At 46.4% G+C, this 19,567-nt stretch overlaps 1 protein-coding gene across 1 annotated transcript in view; it reads right to left on the minus strand.

The window, feature by feature from the left end:
- Positions 1-19,567, minus strand: part of LOC142463609 (uncharacterized) — a 39,555-nt gene that overhangs the window by 10,529 nt on the left and 9,459 nt on the right. Inside the window, exons 2-8 of the mRNA XM_075566560.1 lie at positions 15,842-16,126; positions 14,955-15,149; positions 13,289-13,326; positions 11,114-11,176; positions 9,637-9,708; positions 9,048-9,119; positions 2,755-2,850 (exon numbers count right to left, since the gene is read on the minus strand). Of these exons, the coding sequence (XP_075422675.1) occupies positions 2,755-2,850; positions 9,048-9,119; positions 9,637-9,708; positions 11,114-11,176; positions 13,289-13,326; positions 14,955-15,149; positions 15,842-16,103 (798 nt within the window). The 5' untranslated portion in view covers positions 16,104-16,126. The remainder of the gene's footprint in view (positions 1-2,754; positions 2,851-9,047; positions 9,120-9,636; positions 9,709-11,113; positions 11,177-13,288; positions 13,327-14,954; positions 15,150-15,841; positions 16,127-19,567) is intronic.

A 19,567-nucleotide genomic window follows, 5' to 3' on the forward strand; every position in this document is an offset into this window, starting at 1 on the left:
GATCCATCAAGCTCCGTTAAAGTGGTGTTAATATCGCACCCAGTATACAGTATATATATAAATAAACAATGGGTCTTATTACTACGTTAGAAAAATACACGTTAGGAAAATATTCCACTACATTAAAAATATATGAAAAACAATTTTTTATCATAAAATCATTGATTGTCACTGTGACTACTTACCCCTTCTCAATGGGGCCTCGTTAGCCACATTGGCAATCAATGGTAATGTGTACTACAAAAATAAAAAATAAAAACAATATTCAAATACATTGCTTATCCTTTTTGACAACCTTTTATGGTTTTTGTAAGGTTTTGGTCTTGTTGCCATCAGGTTTTGGATTAATTTAATGGCTGTTGTGGTTTTATGGGGGTTTTAAAAGCAGCCGTCCAAGCTGCCATATTTGTAAAATATATATATATATTTCCCCTTTAATATGCGCATCAATACAATCCACACAATGATAAGTAATTAGCTAAGTTGCCGATCGATCCGTTCTCATGTGATCGATCGGTGAAGATTCAGCTCGGGGGTTCACTAAATGGCTGTCAGTGCATCAGAAGAGGACCAAAGATGCAAAGTTCTGTGGGGAAGATCATGTGACCAGTCAGTTACTAGATACAATTGAGGCACTGCTAGAGAGAGGGCGGGGCTCAAAAAGGGGTGTGCCAGAGCCTGTTTCAGAAGAGGAAGGGGGTGTGACTTTGCAAATGGTTGTTATAAAAACAAAAAGTGCTTATTACATTATAATACATAAAAAATCTCATTCAGTGTTTTTTTACAAAACAAAAATGCTACAAGTATTTTCTCATAGTACAGAACGATTAAATGTATTTATTTATTAAAAAAAACACACATGTAGGATATGGCTGTGTCTGCAGTTTTAACGCAATTCAGACTTGGGATTGGCTTATTTTTAATGTTTTTTTTAATGATTTGGCACTATTTCTTTTTTTGATTGGTTCCTGGTGGCTTCAGCCAATAAGATGAGGAGGACATTGATTGCCAATGTGGCTATCTAGGTTCCCATTGATGGTCTTGGTAGCCACAGTGGCAATCAATTCAGATTTAATGGCTATATTTTAAATAGGTGTTTGTAAGTCAAGAGTGAAACACTGTGCACAGTTACATGTCATTACCCAGAATCCCTGGCTGCAGTGAAAGCACCGTTTTCTAAGCAATCATTTTTCAGACCCGTCTGAGACACGCAAATGCACCACACGTGGTATTTTTATTTACTGCATTTTAAATGTATTTCATAATTGTTTTTTTTTTTTTTAATGCTTTTCAATGGGAAAAAGCCCACAGTCACATTTGGCTAATGGGGTTATTTCCCATTACTGTAGGGGGTGGTCATGGGGGTAGTTGCCCCGGGGTGGGCGGTTTTGCCTTCTGGCGGAGGGGAGAAGAGGTTTAACCCCTTTATTACCTTAGTGGTTTGAAAAACATTGCTTATCAATGCTTTACTAGCCAATAAGGTAAGCAAGAGAGACAAGTAATGTATTTTCAAATTGTTACATTTTTTTGTAATACAGCTTGCCATTGATTGCCAATGTGGCTATCTAGTGCCCATTGAGAGGGCCTATGTAGCTACAGTGATAATCTATGGGTTTATGGTTCGAAGATATTTTTAGAGTATCTTTAATGTAGTTTTGTATGTCTTTTTACATGTATATATTTGGGGGGGATGGGTGGGGGGTTAACCCCTTTGTTGCTTTAGAGGTTAATAAAGCATTGCATGGTGATGTTTTACTTGCCAGTAAGGTGGCCATGGGGTGTAGGTAGAGTATTTTTATGGCATGGAAACCTATGACCAGTTAACCCGTTGGGGTTAAAATTGACTGTAATGTGTTGTAAGTTATATTTCAGGTTGTTAGAGCTTATCTTGGGCATTATATAGGAATGACGGGGTTAACCCCAGCCTGGAGTAGGGGATAAAGTATCTGAGATATATCAGCTGTTTAATCCTGTTCCAATACTGTAAATATCGGAATGTGATGAATGGCCGTTAACACCCCAAAATACGCTATTAGGCCTCAGTTTTATCGGATCCGATATTTTTAATGGATTTGAAAACAGTTTTTCGGCGCTGCAACGCTGATGTATTGCATGATAAAAGTAACGCACTTTGGCGATCAGACCGCATTTTCAGGGTACCGCAGTTTGATGTATCCGGCCCTTAGTGTGTATGTTCTATAAGGACCGGGACTTCTCCTATTTAATGTTTTTGTTGTATAACAGCACATTGCCTCCCAAGTAAATTAATTAATTATACGTGTCTGTCATGTTAAGATATCCTTCTCTCTTTCCCTTGGTCATGTCTTAATCTTAGGCCCGAGTCCATCGCAGGGGAGGCCGCGCTGAGCCGTGCTGACGCTCCGCGCTGAGCCCCTGCATCCTCCATGAGGATGTCTTTAGAGGGGGCTCACGCGAGCGTCCGCAGGCGTGCTGAGGCTTTGGAGGTTTCAGCCGAGCGCCAAGCTGTTTTTCAGAGCGCTGTCGGCTGAAAACCTCCAATCAGCGTGAAGCGGCGTCAACGTCACGATGCCGTGACGTTGACGCGTCGCGGGCGATAGGCCCAGCGACGTCACTGCCCCGCCTCCCTCAGTCTCCCCCCCGACTCCCGATCGAGCCTCAGCGTCAGCGTGGTTCAGCACTGACAACCCCTCTATGGACGTGGCCTTAATCTTCCTCCCCCCCCTCCCCTCCTCACCCATCTATTTTGATCCTCCCCAGCCTCCAAGTGCCTACCTGCCTCATCGACCTTGAGTGGGTTGGGTACCTCTGCCGTGACGGACGATGGGCATATACAGGAAGCAATGAACAGAACTGGGAGTCAAAACCAGACTGAGATAAAATATAAAAAAATTCTGTCACCCTCAGAAACCCCACTACACGCTCATTACAAAGTGTTCCTTCGAAAAAGAGAACGGTTGATTATTGGCTGTCTTTATCTCCTTCTCATTTATATTGGAAGTATACAGTAGTAGAACTGGTGGCGGCCATGTTGCCTCATTGTTGATGTTATTACAGAATGTTTGCACAGGGGAAAGAATGATACAATGCTAACGAAATATCTAGCAGCAGGGAAACTTCTAATACTTGGACCGCACCCGTGCCAGGGCCGGCTTAACAATTTTTGGGAACCCTGGGCTATGTGTATATTGGGGGTCCCCCCACAAAGTAGCCTCTCCTAAATCCATGCATAGGGTAACAAGATATAGGCATACTTAGCAAACCTCCCTGTCACTGCATTAAAGATACAGTACATCTACTTTCGTTTTTGTTGTGTCTTACTCTTGAAATACATTTCAATACTTATTCCGTAAAAAAAATGTAGCAACGTTATCAATGAATACATTCTTTTTTTTTTCCAATAAAAAGTTAGGCTATATAAAATAAAAAGCACTGTACTGTTGTAATCACCCCCTCCCCAGAAAAAATATGATTAAAAATGATAATTAACTAATGTTGGCTGCATTCAGTTAGAACTCCGACATTTTTAATGACATTTTGGGCAATAGTATTCGCCGGGGGGAGGGCAGAGAACTGTAGCCCAGTTAGCCCATGCCTTAAGAAGGCACTGACCACTGAATGAGAATGTTATATATATGAGTGCCGATCAGTGAACATGGCGACACACAGAATGTAACGGTGTAACCGCAGAGAGTGCCGATCAGTGAACATGGCGACACACAGAATGTAACGGTGGAACCGCAGAGAGTGCCGATCAGTGAACATGGCGACACACAGAATGTAACGGTGTAACCGCAGAGAGTGCCGATCAGTGAACATGGCGACACACAGAATGTAACGGTGTAACCGCAGAGAGTGCCGATCAGTGAACATGGCGACACACAGAATGTAACGGTGTAACCGCAGAGAGTGCCGATCAGTGAACATGGCGACACACAGAATGTAACGGTGTAACCGCAGAGAGTGCCGATCAGTGAACATGGCGACACACAGAATGTAACGGTGTAACCGCAGAGAGTGCCGATCAGTGAACATGGCGACACACAGAATGTAACGGTGTAACCGCAGAGAGTGCCGATCAGTGAACATGGCGACACACAGAATGTAACGGTGTAACCGCAGAGAGTGCCGATCAGTGAACATGGCGACACACAGAATGTAACGGTGTAACCGCAGAGAGTGCCGATCAGTGAACATGGCGACACACAGAATGTAACGGTGGAACCGCAGAGAGTGCAGATCAGTGAACATGGCGACACACAGAATGTGACGGTGGAACCGCAGAGAGTGCCGATCAGTGAACATGGCGACACACAGAATGTGACGGTGGAACCGCAGAGAGTGCCGATCAGTGAACATGGCGACACACAGAATGTGACGGTGGAATCGCAGAGAGTGACGATCAGTGAACCTGGCGACACACAGAATGTGACGGTGGAACCGCAGAGAGTGCCGATCAGTGAACATGGCGACACACAGAATGTGACGGTGGAACCGCAGAGAGTGCCGATCAGTGAACATGGCGACACACAGAATGTAACGGTGGAACCGCAGAGAGTGCCGATCAGTGAACATGGCGACACACAGAATGTAACGGTGTAACCGCAGAGAGTGCAGATCAGTGAACATGGCGACACACAGAATGTGACGGTGGAACCGCAGAGAGTGCCGATCAGGGAACATGGCGACACACAGAATGTAACGGTGGAACCGCAGAGAGTGCCGATCAGTGAACATGGCGACACACAGAATGTAACGGTGGAACCGCAGAGAGTGCCGATCAGGGAACATGGCGACACACAGAATGTAACGGTGTAACCGCAGAGAGTGCCGATCAGGGAACATGGCGACACACAGAATGTAACGGTGGAACCGCATAGAGTACCGATCAGTGAACATGGCGACACACAGAATGTGACGGTGGAATCGCAGAGAGTGCCGATCAGTGAACATGGCGACACACAGAATGTAACGGTGGAACCGCAGAGAGTGCCGATCAGTGAACATGGCGACACACAGAATGTAACGGTGTAACCGCAGAGAGTGCCGATCAGTGAACATGGCGACACACAGAATGTGACGGTGGAACCGCAGAGAGTGCCGATCAGTGAACATGGCGACACACAGAATGTGACGGTGGAACCGCAGAGATTGCCGATCAGTGAACATGGCGACACACAGAATGTAACGGTGTAACCGCAGAGAGTGCCGATCAGTGAACATGGCGACACACAGAATGTGACGGTGGAACCGCAGAGAGTGCCGATCAGTGAACATGGCGACACACAGAATGTAACGGTGTAACCGCAGAGAGTGCCGATCAGGGAACATGGCGACACACAGAATGTAACGGTGGAACCGCAGAGAGTGCCGATCAGTGAACATGGCGACACACAGAATGTGACGGTGGAACCGCAGAGAGTGCCGATCAGTGAACATGGCGACACACAGAATGTAACGGTGGAACCGCAGAGAGTGCCGATCAGTGAACATGGCGACACACAGAATGTAACGGTGGAACCGCAGAGAGTGCCGATCAGTGAACATGGCGACACACAGAATGTGACGGTGGAACCGCAGAGAGTGCAGATCAGTGAACATGGCGACACACAGAATGTAACGGTGTAACCGCAGAGAGTGCCGATCAGTGAACATGGCGACACACAGAATGTAACGGTGTAACCGCAGAGAGTGCCGATCAGTGAACATGGCGACACACAGAATGTGACGGTGGAACCGCAGAGAGTGCCGATCAGTGAACATGGCGACACACAGAATGTAACGGTGGAACCGCAGAGAGTGCCGATCATGGAACATGGCGACACACAGAATGTAACGGTGGAACCGCAGAGAGTGCCGATCAGTGAACATGGCGACACACAGAATGTAACGGTGGAACCGCAGAGAGTGCCGATCATGGAACATGGCGACACACAGAATGTAACGGTGGAACCGCAGAGAGTGCCGATCAGTGAACATGGCGACACACAGAATGTAACGGTGGAACCGCAGAGAGTGCAGATCAGTGAACATGGCGACACACAGAATGTAACGGTGTAACCGCAGAGAGTGCCGATCATGGAACATGGCGACACACAGAATGTAACGGTGGAACCGCAGAGAGTGCCGATCAGTGAACATGGCGACACACAGAATGTAACGGTGGAACCGCAGAGAGTGCCGATCATGGAACATGGCGACACACAGAATGTAACGGTGGAACCGCAGAGAGTGCTGATCATGGAACATGGCGACACACAGAATGTGACGGTGGAACCGCAGAGAGTGCCGATCAGGGAACATGGCGACACACAGAATGTGACGGTGGAACCGCAGAGAGTGCCGATCAGTGAACATGGCGACACACAGAATGTAACGGTGGAACCGCAGAGAGTGCCGATCAGTGAACATGGCGACACACAGAATGTAACGGTGGAACCGCAGAGAGTGCCGATCATGGAACATGGCGACACACAGAATGTAACGGTGGAACCGCAGAGAGTGCTGATCATGGAACATGGCGACACACAGAATGTGACGGTGGAACCGCAGAGAGTGCCGATCAGGGAACATGGCGACACACAGAATGTGACGGTGGAACCGCAGAGAGTGCCGATCAGGGAACATGGCGACACACAGAATGTGACGGTGGAACCGCAGAGAGTGCCGATCAGGGAACATGGCGACACACAGAATGTGACGGTGGAACCGCAGAGAGTGCCGATCAGTGAACATGGCGACACACAGAATGTAACGGTGGAACCGCAGAGAGTGCCGATCAGTGACCATGGCGACACACAGAATGTGACGGTGGAACCGCAGAGAGTGCAGATCAGTGAACATGGCGACACACAGAATGTGACGGTGGAACCGCAGAGAGTGCCGATCAGTGAACATGGCGACACACAGAATGTAACGGTGGAACCGCAGAGAGTGCCGATCAGTGAACCTGGCGACACACAGAATGTAACGGTGGAACCGCAGAGAGTGCCGATCAGTGAACATGGCGACACACAGAATGTAACGGTGGAACCGCAGAGAGTGCAGATCAGTGAACATGGCGACACACAGAATGTAACGGTGTAACCGCAGAGAGTGCCGATCAGTGAACATGGCGACACACAGAATATGACGGTGTAACCGCAGAGAGTGCCGATCAGTGAACCTGGCGACACACAGAATGTAACGGTGGAACCGCAGAGAGTGCCGATCAGTGAACATGGCGACACACAGAATGTAACGGTGGAACCGCAGAGAGTGCCGATCAGTGAACATGGCGACACACAGAATGTAACGGTGGAACCGCAGAGAGTGCAGATCAGTGAACATGGCGACACACAGAATGTAACGGTGTAACCGCAGAGAGTGCCGATCAGTGAACATGGCGACACACAGAATGTAACGGTGTAACCGCAGAGAGTGCCGATCAGTGAACATGGCGACACACAGAATGTAATGGTGGAACCGCAGAGAGTGCCGATCAGGGAACATGGCGACACACAGAATGTAGCGGTGGAACCGCAGAGAGTGCCGATCAGGGAACATGGCGACACACAGAATGTAATGGTGGATCCGCAGAGAGTGCCGATCAGGGAACATGGCGACACACAGAATGTAGCGGTGGAACCGCAGAGAGTGCCGATCAGGGAACATGGCGACACACAGTGGGAAAACGTGAAGTCCATTCCTTTGATAATTTACATTGATTATTTGTATTATTTTATTGCAAATAAGAATACCACGTGAGCACATTCACGTGTCTCAGATAGGTCCACAAACCTGCCTTTTCCCATTATCTCTTAGCATATAATAGTTCCACTGCAGCCAGGGATTCTGGGCAATGATATGCAGATGAGCACTCAGAGTGTGTCACTTTTTGCTTCCTGTCCATTTCAACATGGACCCCTAAAAGCTTCTGCCTGCCTCATTACACAGCTTTGTCTGCACAGAGTGGATTGTAGAAGAGCAAAGCCAGTAAACCTACTCACAGACACCTCCTCATCAGTAAGAGGTTGGTTATTACTTTATTGATATGTAGGCCTTTTTAATATTATTTTACATGAAGACATAAAATTATATTTCCACTTCATTCGATGGTGTCCCGCACCAAAAAAGCCCCAATCCTGTCTGGGATGTTTTTTAAATTGGAATCAGGGGGTCCCCCATTTGCCAATATAATTACCACAAGAACCGGGGCTCCTAACGTGGGAAGCAATGTGGCCAAATAAACACTGGGTGATACACATGCCAGTTGGGAGCCACAGTATCATTGGCGTTGGCTTAATACTGGTCCATGATTGGCGTCATGTTGGATTCTACGTAAGGAACACCGGTGTCTACAACAGTACTTATCTCAGGAACGAAGAGGTCCCCAACACTGAAAATAGGGTGGTTCAGTAACGGAAAACACCCCATTCCTAATGTTGTAGAGAAATAAATAGAATATTTGGGGGGGATTGTTTCTGTAAGGCAGGAAGAATGTTTGAATGCAGGAGATCAAAACCCTGATAAATATGCTGAGATTCGATTCCAGTTTCATGTCACCGTGGGCCAGCCAATTTATCTCCTAGAGCAGCGGTGCGCAAACTGTGGGGCGCGACCCCCAGGGGGGGCGCGACACTGCCGACGGGGGGCGCGGGGTTTACAGAGGCCCCGCGCGCTTCCCGAAGGCACTTAAATTAAGTGCCGGGGGAGCTGCAGGGCCTCTGTAAACCTAACTTACCGTGGCTCCGGCGGCTTCCTCCCTGCGGCGCCATGGCAACGCGGCATCAAAATGACGCTGCGAGGTCATGTGACGTCACGTTGCTATGGCAACGTGACGTCATTACGCCGGAGCGCGGGTAAGTTGGGGTTGGGGGGGGCGCGGGAGCGAGGGGACAGCCGTCAGGGGGGCGCAGGGAAAAAAGTTTGCGCCCCCCTGTCCTAGAGCTCTATGCACTAAAAAATTTGTTGGGCTCATGTACTATATACGTTTGGTATTATGCTAATAGAGGTGCTATCTGCACCCAGTTGTACTACTCGCTGACATGATACCTCCTGTCATGGTTTGTACATCACATAGTACTCACAGTGTTGGGCGAAAACACCACGTAATAAATAACAGATGATCCAATCAGATTAACTGCGATGACCAGAACCATCTAAACAATGGAAGAAATAAGTTATTATTCGTTAACCTTTATTGCCATTACAATTCATTTTCTTCCACATTTGCTTTCACTCCCTGACGCGTTTCACAATGAAGCCTTCTCAGTAGCAACCAGACATGTGACCAGGAGCAGGGAAGTGCGAAACTGTCAAAATTCGATTAGTTTGATCGAATTTAAAAAGTGAAAGGAATCAAAATGAATGGAACATGCAATGACGATGGACTTTCAGCGTCACACAAACTTGTTGCCGGATTGAAGCAAACTTAATCGCAAAGGTAAAAAATGTGAGATTCACAAGGTTTGCTAACACGTGAAAAGCTCAATGCGAGATACCCAGCCCACGCTCTGAGACTGGAGGTATGGATGCATTTCACAAATAATTTGTAGACATTTTAAAAACAAATATCTCTTTAGATGAATTAGGACTCTAAGGTCCTCCAAAACAAGTTCTTTCCCAAAAACATCATCTGAACCATGGAGAGACTGAACAGATACGATATATACTCACAGAGCGTATGCCGCGTGCGTCGGGGTTCAGGATATAGTACCACGCTGCTGCACATGTGATTAACAGGGGAATCTGCGGAATTAAAGAGCAAGATAAGATATTTTATAATATTAAAAGTACCGTAGAGGTCATTGTCTTCTCTTAATCACTTGCCGCATTTCATTCTCCGCTGAGGGCTTCAGAAACACGATTATACACATTGTGCAAATGTGTGCAAATGTGTGCAAAAGTGTGCAAAAGTGTGCAAAACCAAAGTCAGATTCACTATAAAACATATCACCTTACATAAAAACATCCAGCCACTTAACGACTCCCAAAGACCCCCTAATGAAGCTGGCTCCTTGCACCTTCTGCTCAGGAAATCGTGTCAGTATGAGAGAGGCAAACACACCTCATTGTAGTTCAACTTCCTCAGAAGACAATTCAACCTGCATTGAGGAATCTTCGTTGTTACATCCACCTCACTCCCTCCATCCATATCATGGATCCGCGATACTTTCACTACCCAACCTGCTCCTTTTCAGGATATTCCACAGAACTGTCCGGTTCCTTTCCACGGATTAGTCACAAAAAGGCCAATCCGCCATTTTGGATTTTGAAAGGGGGAGGGGTGGTCTTGGCAAAGGTCCACACTAGGACCAAAACGTTGATTCTTTTGCACTACTAAAACATTGTTTGCCAAGACCACTGGAGAGCCATCTTCTATCTGCCCGACATCTGCTATACCCCACCTCACTGGGGCTTTGTGAGCACCTGTGGCAGCTCTTCATCATAATTGTGAGTGCCCCAACCTTCTCTTTTATTGAAGTAAAGATGTAACCAGACTAAATGTTGGTGCTGTTTGGGAAAGATGTGGAATCCTGACCAAGGCATCACATGGCTGAGGGACATCTTTATGTTGGGGGGGGTCCCAATTCATGAGAACGGACCCCTCACGGGAAGCCGCTGCCTTTACTGTCCCCGAAGCTGCCGTGTTTTGCTTCTCTTCACGCAGCTCCGGGGACCGTGAATCTGGCTTTATCTGTGTGTATTATTTTAGAGAGGTCTTTGCTTTTATCACCAGGGTGATAGATGGTCCACAATGCAGCACCAGCTTCTCCCATTGTTACAGTCACAATCCGGGTGGCAAATCAAGTTTCATTAATGCGACTAACAAGATAAAAGATTACTTCTTTGGTTATCGCATTAGTGAATGACTAAGTGCTTTCCCATCCAAATGCAAATCCCTCAGAGTAACGAATTTGACTTTGACTCAAGAGTGCATATTATTATCTAAAGTGTGATGGCCATTATCATTGACAGACAGCCATTAGCATGAATGCCCTTTGCAACGTTAAGGTGTGAATATAGCCCTGAAAGTCAGGGCATTGGGGCAGCGGGTGTGTGGGGCCGGCGGGGTGGTGTCTCCTGGGTGGAAACGTTCCCACCTGCGGGGAATGATGGTGCAGAACCTTGAGAAACAAATAACGAAACTCACCAGCCAGTACAGACCTTTCCGTGGGTTGCGTGGGGTTACAGGAGACGGAGACGGGCCGGGAGGCTGAAAAAGGAGCAGACAACAAATTACCTGCAGTGAAGCGAAGCCGCTGCTGCGAAAGGTCCTACCCCGGGGATAGCCAATGCCAGGCCTCAAGAGCTACCAACAGGTCAGGTTTTCCAGATATCCCGGCTTCAGCACAGGCGGCTCAGTCTTTGAATGCACCACTGATTGAGCCACCTGTGCTGAAGCAGGGATAGCCTGAAAGCCTGACCTGTTGGTTACTCCTGTCCTATGACACCTTCTAACAGTATACTGCTCAGAGTAACTTGTTTGGTTTTGAAATTAGATGGCTGCCAATGAAAAACGATATCTAAGACCTAGAATAATCAAAAATAGACGTTTAATAGCAGTAATTGGTATTACATGTAGCTTTGCATGATTCTTAGATTCTTACCTTTCAATTGCATGTATATATAAATATATATATATATATATATATATATATATATATATATATATATACATATACACACACAGAAAAAGAGAAGAAAAAGCGCCCGATCCCAGTGTGATACCATTTAAAAAAAGGTACCTGTTCCAGGCGTATTCCAGCTCCGTGGAGTGAACAAGGTAAGCCTTTGCTGAAGCAGGCGCCTTGCACCTAGGAAAGCCTAGTTTTTAACCCCAGACACAAAGTAAGTGAGTATATTCTCTGTATTTTGTATTTCTATGTGTTTCCGAGGTCTTATCCAAATAAACCTCATATTATTTCATTATTGTGTGTTGCCTATTTACTGATCCCTTAAATATAAATGGTGTTAAAAGCCCTGGGCTACGTGACAATATGAATGTAAATATTGGTCACTGTGCTATTGTGTGCTCATAACTCATTATATAAATGTGCAAATTAAATATGTGGTTCCTAATAAATAAAGTATGGCTTGTAACTTCTACCAAGGACTTCTCACAAACAAGAATCAAAGGGAACATCCCAAGCGTGTTCAGAACCAGACCTCTGAAACAAAGTGATGAGCAGATGAAGGAGAAACAATCATACTACACAGAACTGATGTCTTTACACTCATTTAGACCTCTGGGAAACAATGTATCTAGTACATAGATCCAATATGTCTCTCTAAGATTCAATCTTTTGTGCCTATCTCCGCTGAGTAAGGAGGACCCAATAGCTTCAACACCCATTACCAATAATGAGGCTGGATCTGTATTATGGTGAAATAATAAGTGCAAATAGCACTCGTGCAAACTGTAAACTCGTGGATCTGTATTATGCTTATCCATGTAATGTCTGGATAAGCCGTGTGACTGTAAACCGTGTATAATATTTCGGCGGTGTTCCAAGAAACGCGTATTCAAAGTACGCGCCTTACGCCCTACATGTTGGAAGCCAGAAGGGCAACAAATAATATAGGCAATGAATGTGGATAAACAATTAATCCTACCCTTTACTGAATGAGTGGAACTATTAGAACTTGAGATATATATATAGCAACTGTAAATATTACTGTATGTTCATTCACATGTCTTAGACAGGTCTGCAACCCTGTCTTTCCCCATTGTCGCCCAGCATACAGCGCTTCCACTGCAGCAAGGTATTCTGGGAAATGACATGCAAATGAGCACACAGTGCCACTTTTTGTCTCAAGCTTGTATTACACAAGCAAATCCTCAAGCCAATGCATGCTGTTTTAAACACAGCTATATAAATATATATATATACATACACACAGGTCCAAGGCATACATGCAGCCACCTTGATAATTGAACATACAAAGCACATTTTTGGTGCTCTTATCTTTATCCTCCAATAGAGGGGGAGTGGCGAAAGGTACACTGTTATTATTCATTTGAATCATTCATGTGTGGGTGTCGGATGCACAGTGAGATAAAGGGATTTGCATGAAGTTACACAGTGTATAAGCATGTGGCTTCCAGACCATCACCTTAACCACTAAACCAGGCGTCAGCTCTGCTGCACGGGGATACCCACGGATTCTATGACATGAAGAATATGGTATACAACTGCATATTACTTTCATTCAGCTCTACTATGAAATAATTTAAAGTGTGACATCTGTTGTTACTGAATGTTTATATGTTTATCTGAATACATGTGATTAACTAAACAAACCTTTAACACTGCCAGATACTTACATAAGGTCCTGGAAAGTAATCACTTCTCCCTTTGGCCCCTAGAAGCATAGGATATGAAAACACGATTATCATTAAATGTACTGTGACATAGTCCCAGGATATTAGGCAGCTTTATGCCCGATTTAGGTCATAAAGTGCCAAAATAGGGTAAAAGGATCCATTCCACAGCTTCACAGTTACTGAGGCTGGGGGATGGAAAGTCCAGACCAGAGTTTATAATGGGTCTAGTTCCCCCCCTTCACATATTACCGTATCTGGAAGGATTGCACAGAACCTCTTGGGACGCTGTCCCCATCTAACAGATAAGACTCAATGTTATTTCGCTATACATGAATGTTATGTAAAGCTGATAGCCAGCTTAGCTGGCAGCAACCAGTTAGAAAGGGCTGGAACAATGTTTAGTCAGTCTCCTGACAGGAGTAGGCATTCATTTTATGATTTTGTTTCTTAAAGTGACGGCGTGTCAGAAATATTGAGTGTCACTGATACGAGTAAACTGCTGAAGGTTTCATGGCTGAGTGCCTCCAATGTGTATTTGTTAAAGCTGCAGTCCCCTAATGAGACGAAATAAAACAGGCAGAAGCCTGAGTTACGCACTATAATGCTACATGTTATCCTTGTGTTTCTCTAAATAACCCTAGAAGACTGTGTCGTGAAGACCCCAGACAGACGTCAGCGCTACAAAAGAGGGGCGTTTGTCACCGTACTTACATCTGTCATCTTGTCTTACTAACCCTGAGTTTGACTGAATACATTTCAGACGGTAATATTGTGTGCAAAACTGTTTCCTTAAATCATTATCATAATACTTTCACCTTATATTATAATACGCAGTATATATTTTGTATAGTGATGACAATACGTCCTTTTTCAAGTACCCTGAGCCGGGTGCCACAGAGCTCACAAGAAGCAGACATTGGAATTTGAATCGGATTCATCGTCATCATCAAATGTTCTGATCTTACCGCTAAATTACACATCAACATTTTCTCCTGTCGATGTTACCAAGGCCTGCGATAATTAGTACTTTTATGTCTTCCAGTATTTGCTACATTGTGCTGTGGTTCTGAACACTTCCACCCACATCCACAAAGCTTTGTTAAGTCCGGGCTCATAACATCATGTTATCAAAATCAGTAATGGACGTTCTGTTCCCTGAGGTTACCGCCAACCCCCTAAGGTAAAATACATGCAAAAACAACAGCCGTTGGTGATCTCATTATCATAGGCTGAACGCCATGTGAAGTTAGCGCTGTCTTGCGTTAGCTTTACATAACATTCCGTCCAGCCGGTCTCATCCCAAAGTGGCGTTACTCCCATCCAGGCACTGAATAGACAATATGGTCTTACACTTATCCAGGTTCTAACAGACCTATTTTTCAGGTTCTGGATGTAACACCGTCTTCAGCTCTGACAACAAACGACTCATTAAATCCCTGTGGTAACCATAACGAGCTCTGAGGATCTGCGCTGTTAGAGGTAACGCCTCTTTTGCATATCATTAGCACTAACGTTCGTTACAGCAACGCAGGAGCTCGTTATCGTTGAAAGCCGCACTTAGCGCAGCATCAGTGAGCTCTGAAGATCCCCGTAAGTATGTCTCGTTAAGTAATTAATTGAGCTTTGTGAATCTGGGCCTTAGAAAATGGTTAAGTTTTACCAATACCTTTGTTTATGAGCTCTCTCATGGCATTCAGTTTTGGCGAGTTGTGCAGGTCAGAGGACTCCTTCTCTTCCCGGGTGAAGAGGAAGACATCGCTGGCCAGATTCCTAATCTTTGGCTGTTGTGTGAGGATTCTGTCCTTTGACTCCGAGCCACTGTCGTCCAGATCATCAATAACCACGAAGACATTCGCGTTCCCTGCAGGACAGAGAAGCATCAAACCCAGATTATCCTTCCCAACATGACCAGTGGAGCCGTCACACTCCCCACCAAAAAACTCTATGGCACCAAAGATGAGATAAACATGGCCAGAGCTTTATTAAATATACATACAGGAAAGTCCACCCATTCTCACCAAACAGCTCTTCATAGAGTTCATGATCCCGCCTATCATGACAAACTCCATATCACGTCGGCCGTCCACCTAGCCAGATGTTCACAAAAAACTAAAGTCATGCATGCCCTTGGACAGACATGCCCATATAATATTATAATATATTCTAGGACCAGCCTTGGGTCTCCTGAAATGGATATTGCAACTGAATCTGGACTTATCTGCCATTCACGTCATCGTGGCTTCGGAAATCCTATGGGGCTGACTCTATACTGTATGTGATTTAATTAGGGAATTTTGTCTGAAAGCGGGCCGATCTGTCGCTTTGGCACATATAGAATCAGCACCTCTGTCCCTTTAATGGTGGGACAAAAGACTTGACAGGCCACAGGTTTCATCTTTCTCATTGTTATCTTTTTGGGATTAATTGGGCAATAGGATGTAGCGATACACAATGGATCATATATTACCTCTATATAGTTGGAGGGTCAGGATAAAGATCCCTTCTCCCTGTGCCATCATCTCAAGAGACAAACTCGACAGATATTGTCCTTACCACGTACAGCTGAGAGATATTCCAGCTCTTCGTCATACAGAGAATCGGTCACGTCGGTGAGGTTCACCCTTCCTCTCTTCTTGGAGTGATACAAAATGGCGACTGTGCATTTGGAGACCTCTTCTCTGAACCTCTGCCCATTGGTGTTGGAGACGTAGAAGGGACGGACAACAATACCCGAGGATACCGAGCGCAGCCAGGAGATTAACCACTTATATTCCTCCTCTCCGGCCCTGGAGAATATTCCAATAGTCGGACTCATCTTTTCAGCCCAATGAATGGTCCCTGATATTAAAAAGAAATAGGAAACATCACTAATGGAATAACAACAATCTAAAGTATGTAGGCCACTATATCTGATATTGACTCACTGCTGTAGTTTGCTATATGCTGGAGGTTTACACTGATCTCTGTGCTACTATTCTATTTAATTTGTAGTGGAATATTTTTCTGTATATTCCAGTAAAATATGGATTATGATTTTTTTTCACTGTGAAGCTCCTGTCCTAACAAGAACCAGACCTCCCGAATGTTCCATGTTGGGGGGTTCATGTTTGGTCTCCTCTTGTTTACGATGGAGTTCATTATATATTATTAAGCATTAATGTAGATCCTGGCTTACTATATATTTTTTAATATATTTCACCACCAATTTTTGTATACATGTTTCACGTCTCTAAAGGTTCACTTATATAAAAGTTTTTATTGTATGTATGTGATGGTGATATTCAATGTTTGTATATGTCTATATATGTCTATCACTGATTGTGGGAGGGTCGCAATCAAAATACTATTGCAGCCGCTTACAATCGAGGTCGTGATTATACCACACCTGTGTTGATTTCCCGACACCCTATATCAGTTTGATGCTGTGCCTGACGGATCACTCTTTGACAAAGCGCTTCGGCGTGAAACGCGTTAGAGGATCCACCAGGACTCTACTGTGATGCTGTTTTACTAATACATTTTCAAATGGTCAATTGTCCAGCTCTTGCTTTACGGTGGTGCACTGGTTTTCCACATCCTGGATATTCGCTCTCTGTGCAGGGAGATCGCCTGTAAGAGCTGTGCAGGGAGATGCAGCTTCTCTCTGTGCAGGGAGATCGCCTGTAAGAGCTGTGCAGGGAGATGCAGTGTCTCTCTGTGCAGGGAGATCGCCTGTAAGAACTGTGCAGGGAGATGCAGCTCTCTCTGTGCAGGGAGATCGCCTGTAAGATCTGTGCAGGGAGATGCAGCTCTCTGTGCAGGGAGGTCGCCTGTAAGAGCTGTGCAGGGAGATGCTGCTCTCTCTGTGCAGGGAGATCGCCTGTAAGAGCTGTGCAGGGAGATGCTGCGTCTCTCTGTGCAGGGAGATTGCCTGTAAGAGCTGTGCAGGGAGATGCAGCTTCTCTCTGTGCAGGGAGATTGCCTGTAAGAGCTGTGCAGGGAGATGCAGCTCTCTCTGTGCAGGGAGATCGCCTGTAAGAGCTGTGCAGGGAGATGCAGCTTCTCTCTGTGCAGGGAGATCGCCTGTAAGAGCTGTGCAGGGAGATGCAGCTCTCTCTGTGCAGGGAGATCGCCTGTAAGAGCTGTGCAGGGAGATGCAGCTCTCTCTGTGCAGGGAGATCCCCTGTAAGAGCTCTGCAGGGAGATGCAGCTCTCTCTGTGCAGGGAGATCCCCTGTAAGAGCTGTGCATAGAGATGCAGCTCTCTCTGTGCAGGGAGATCGCCTGTAAGATCTGTGCAGGGAGATGCAGCTCTCTGTGCAGGGAGATCGCCTGTAAGAGCTGTGCAGGGAGATGCTGCTCTCTCTGTGCAGGGAGATCGCCTGTAAGAGCTGTGCAGAGAGATGCAGCTTCTCTCTGTGCAGGGAGATTGCCTGTAAGAGCTGTGCAGGGAGATGGAGCTCTCTCTGTGCAGGGAGATCACCTGTAAGAGCTGTGCAGGGAGATGCAGCTTCTCTCTGTGCAGGGAGATCGCCTGTAAGAGCTGTGCAGGGAGATGCAGTGTCTCTCTGTGCAGGGAGATCGCCTGTAAGAGCTGTGCAGGGAGATGCAGCATCTTTCTGTGCAGGGAGGTCGCCTGTAAGATCTGTGCAGGGAGATGCAGCGCTCTGTGCAGGGAGATCGCCTGTAAGAGCTGTGCAGGGAGATGCAGCTCTCTCTGTGCAGGGAGATGCAACTTCTCTCTGTGCAGGGAGATCGCCTATAAGAGCTGTGCAGGGAGATGCAGCTCTCTCTGTGCAGGGAGATCCCCTGTAAGAGCTGTGCAGGGAGATGCAGCTCTCTCTGTGCAGGGAGATGCAGCTTCTCTCTGTGCAGGGAGATCGCCTATAAGAGCTGTGCAGGGAGATGCTGCTCTCTCTGCAGGGAGATCGCCTATAAGAGCTGTGCAGGGAGATGCAGCTCTCTCTGTGCAGGGAGATCGCCTGTAAGATCTATGCAGGGAGTTGCGGCTCTCTCTGTGCAGGGAGATGCAGCTCTCTCTGTGCAGGAAGATCGCCTGTAAGTTCTATGCAGGGAGTTGCGGCTCTCTCTGTGCAGGGAGATCGCCTGTGAGAGCTGTGCAGGGAGTTGCAGCTCTCTGTGCAGGGAGATCCCCTGTAAGAGCTGTGCAGGGAGATGCAGTTCTCTCTGAGCAGGGAGATGCAGCTCTCTCTGTGCAGGGAGATTGCCTGTAAGAGCTGTGCAGGGAGATGCAGCTCTCTCTGTGCAGGGAGACCGCCTGTAAGAGCTGTGCAGGGAGATGCAGCTCTCTCTGTGCAGGGAGATCGCCTGTAAGAGCTGTGCAGGGAGATGCAGTTCTCTGCGCAGGGAGATCTCCTGTAAGAGCTGTGCAGGGAGTTGCGGCTCTCTCTGCGCAGGGAGATCGCCTATGAGTACCAATGGGTCTGTCGTGCGCATCAGTGTAGTTAACCAGGTCTGGATGCTTCAGACACTGGAGCCATACGAGGGAGTTATGCCAGGCCACAGAAGTAACCGGTGCAGGGAGAGGGGTATGATACTTCACCTGCTGTCCTCCGGTTTGGGGCCCACTCTCCTCGTTGGCTCCTGCGTGCCGCCGTCGAAAGGTATCAGGAAACTGGAAAGGAAACGGCGCTACTGCGCATGTCCGAAAAAAACGCTCCCAGGATAATCTTCAAAAAACTTTATTGAACACACACGGGGCTACACCAGCATCTCCCCCTCTACGCGTTTCACCCTTTCACAGAGGGCTTCGTCTCGGAGTGGGGAGAGGTGGTGACAGCCTCTTAAATAGCCTAAAAGCCCGCGAAAGCGGATTAAAAGATTTTAACCACTTCAGTCCTAAACAGTTTTTAACAAGAGTCTCGTTACAAATAAATCTTCATATATGCATTGTTCCCTTAAGACATCTCTAGGTATATTACATACCAACCCAGGGGATATTCAGATAATAAACATGCATAAAGATAAGACTGTTTGACTGCATACTGAAGGTGTATAAATGCACTTAAAATGCTAGAAACAACACTGCAAGGAAAAGACAAAACAAGACATTAACCACATTCCTCCTACATTGAACCAAACTAGTATAAATCCATTAATTAAACATATAAGGATTTCATAATCTCATAAGCCATAGTTATTCAACCCTATGCTGTTTGGCCACGGAGTGCTGGGAATGGTTTGTAAGCAAGCAAGGAATGGGGGGGATGGGGGGGAAAGGGGGAAAGGGGAGGGGGGGGAGGGAGGGGAGGGAGAAGGGGGAAGGGGGAGAGGGGAGAGG

Source organism: Ascaphus truei, chromosome 11, assembly GCF_040206685.1.
Source record: "Ascaphus truei isolate aAscTru1 chromosome 11, aAscTru1.hap1, whole genome shotgun sequence".
NCBI classification, from domain to species: domain Eukaryota; kingdom Metazoa; phylum Chordata; class Amphibia; order Anura; family Ascaphidae; genus Ascaphus; species Ascaphus truei.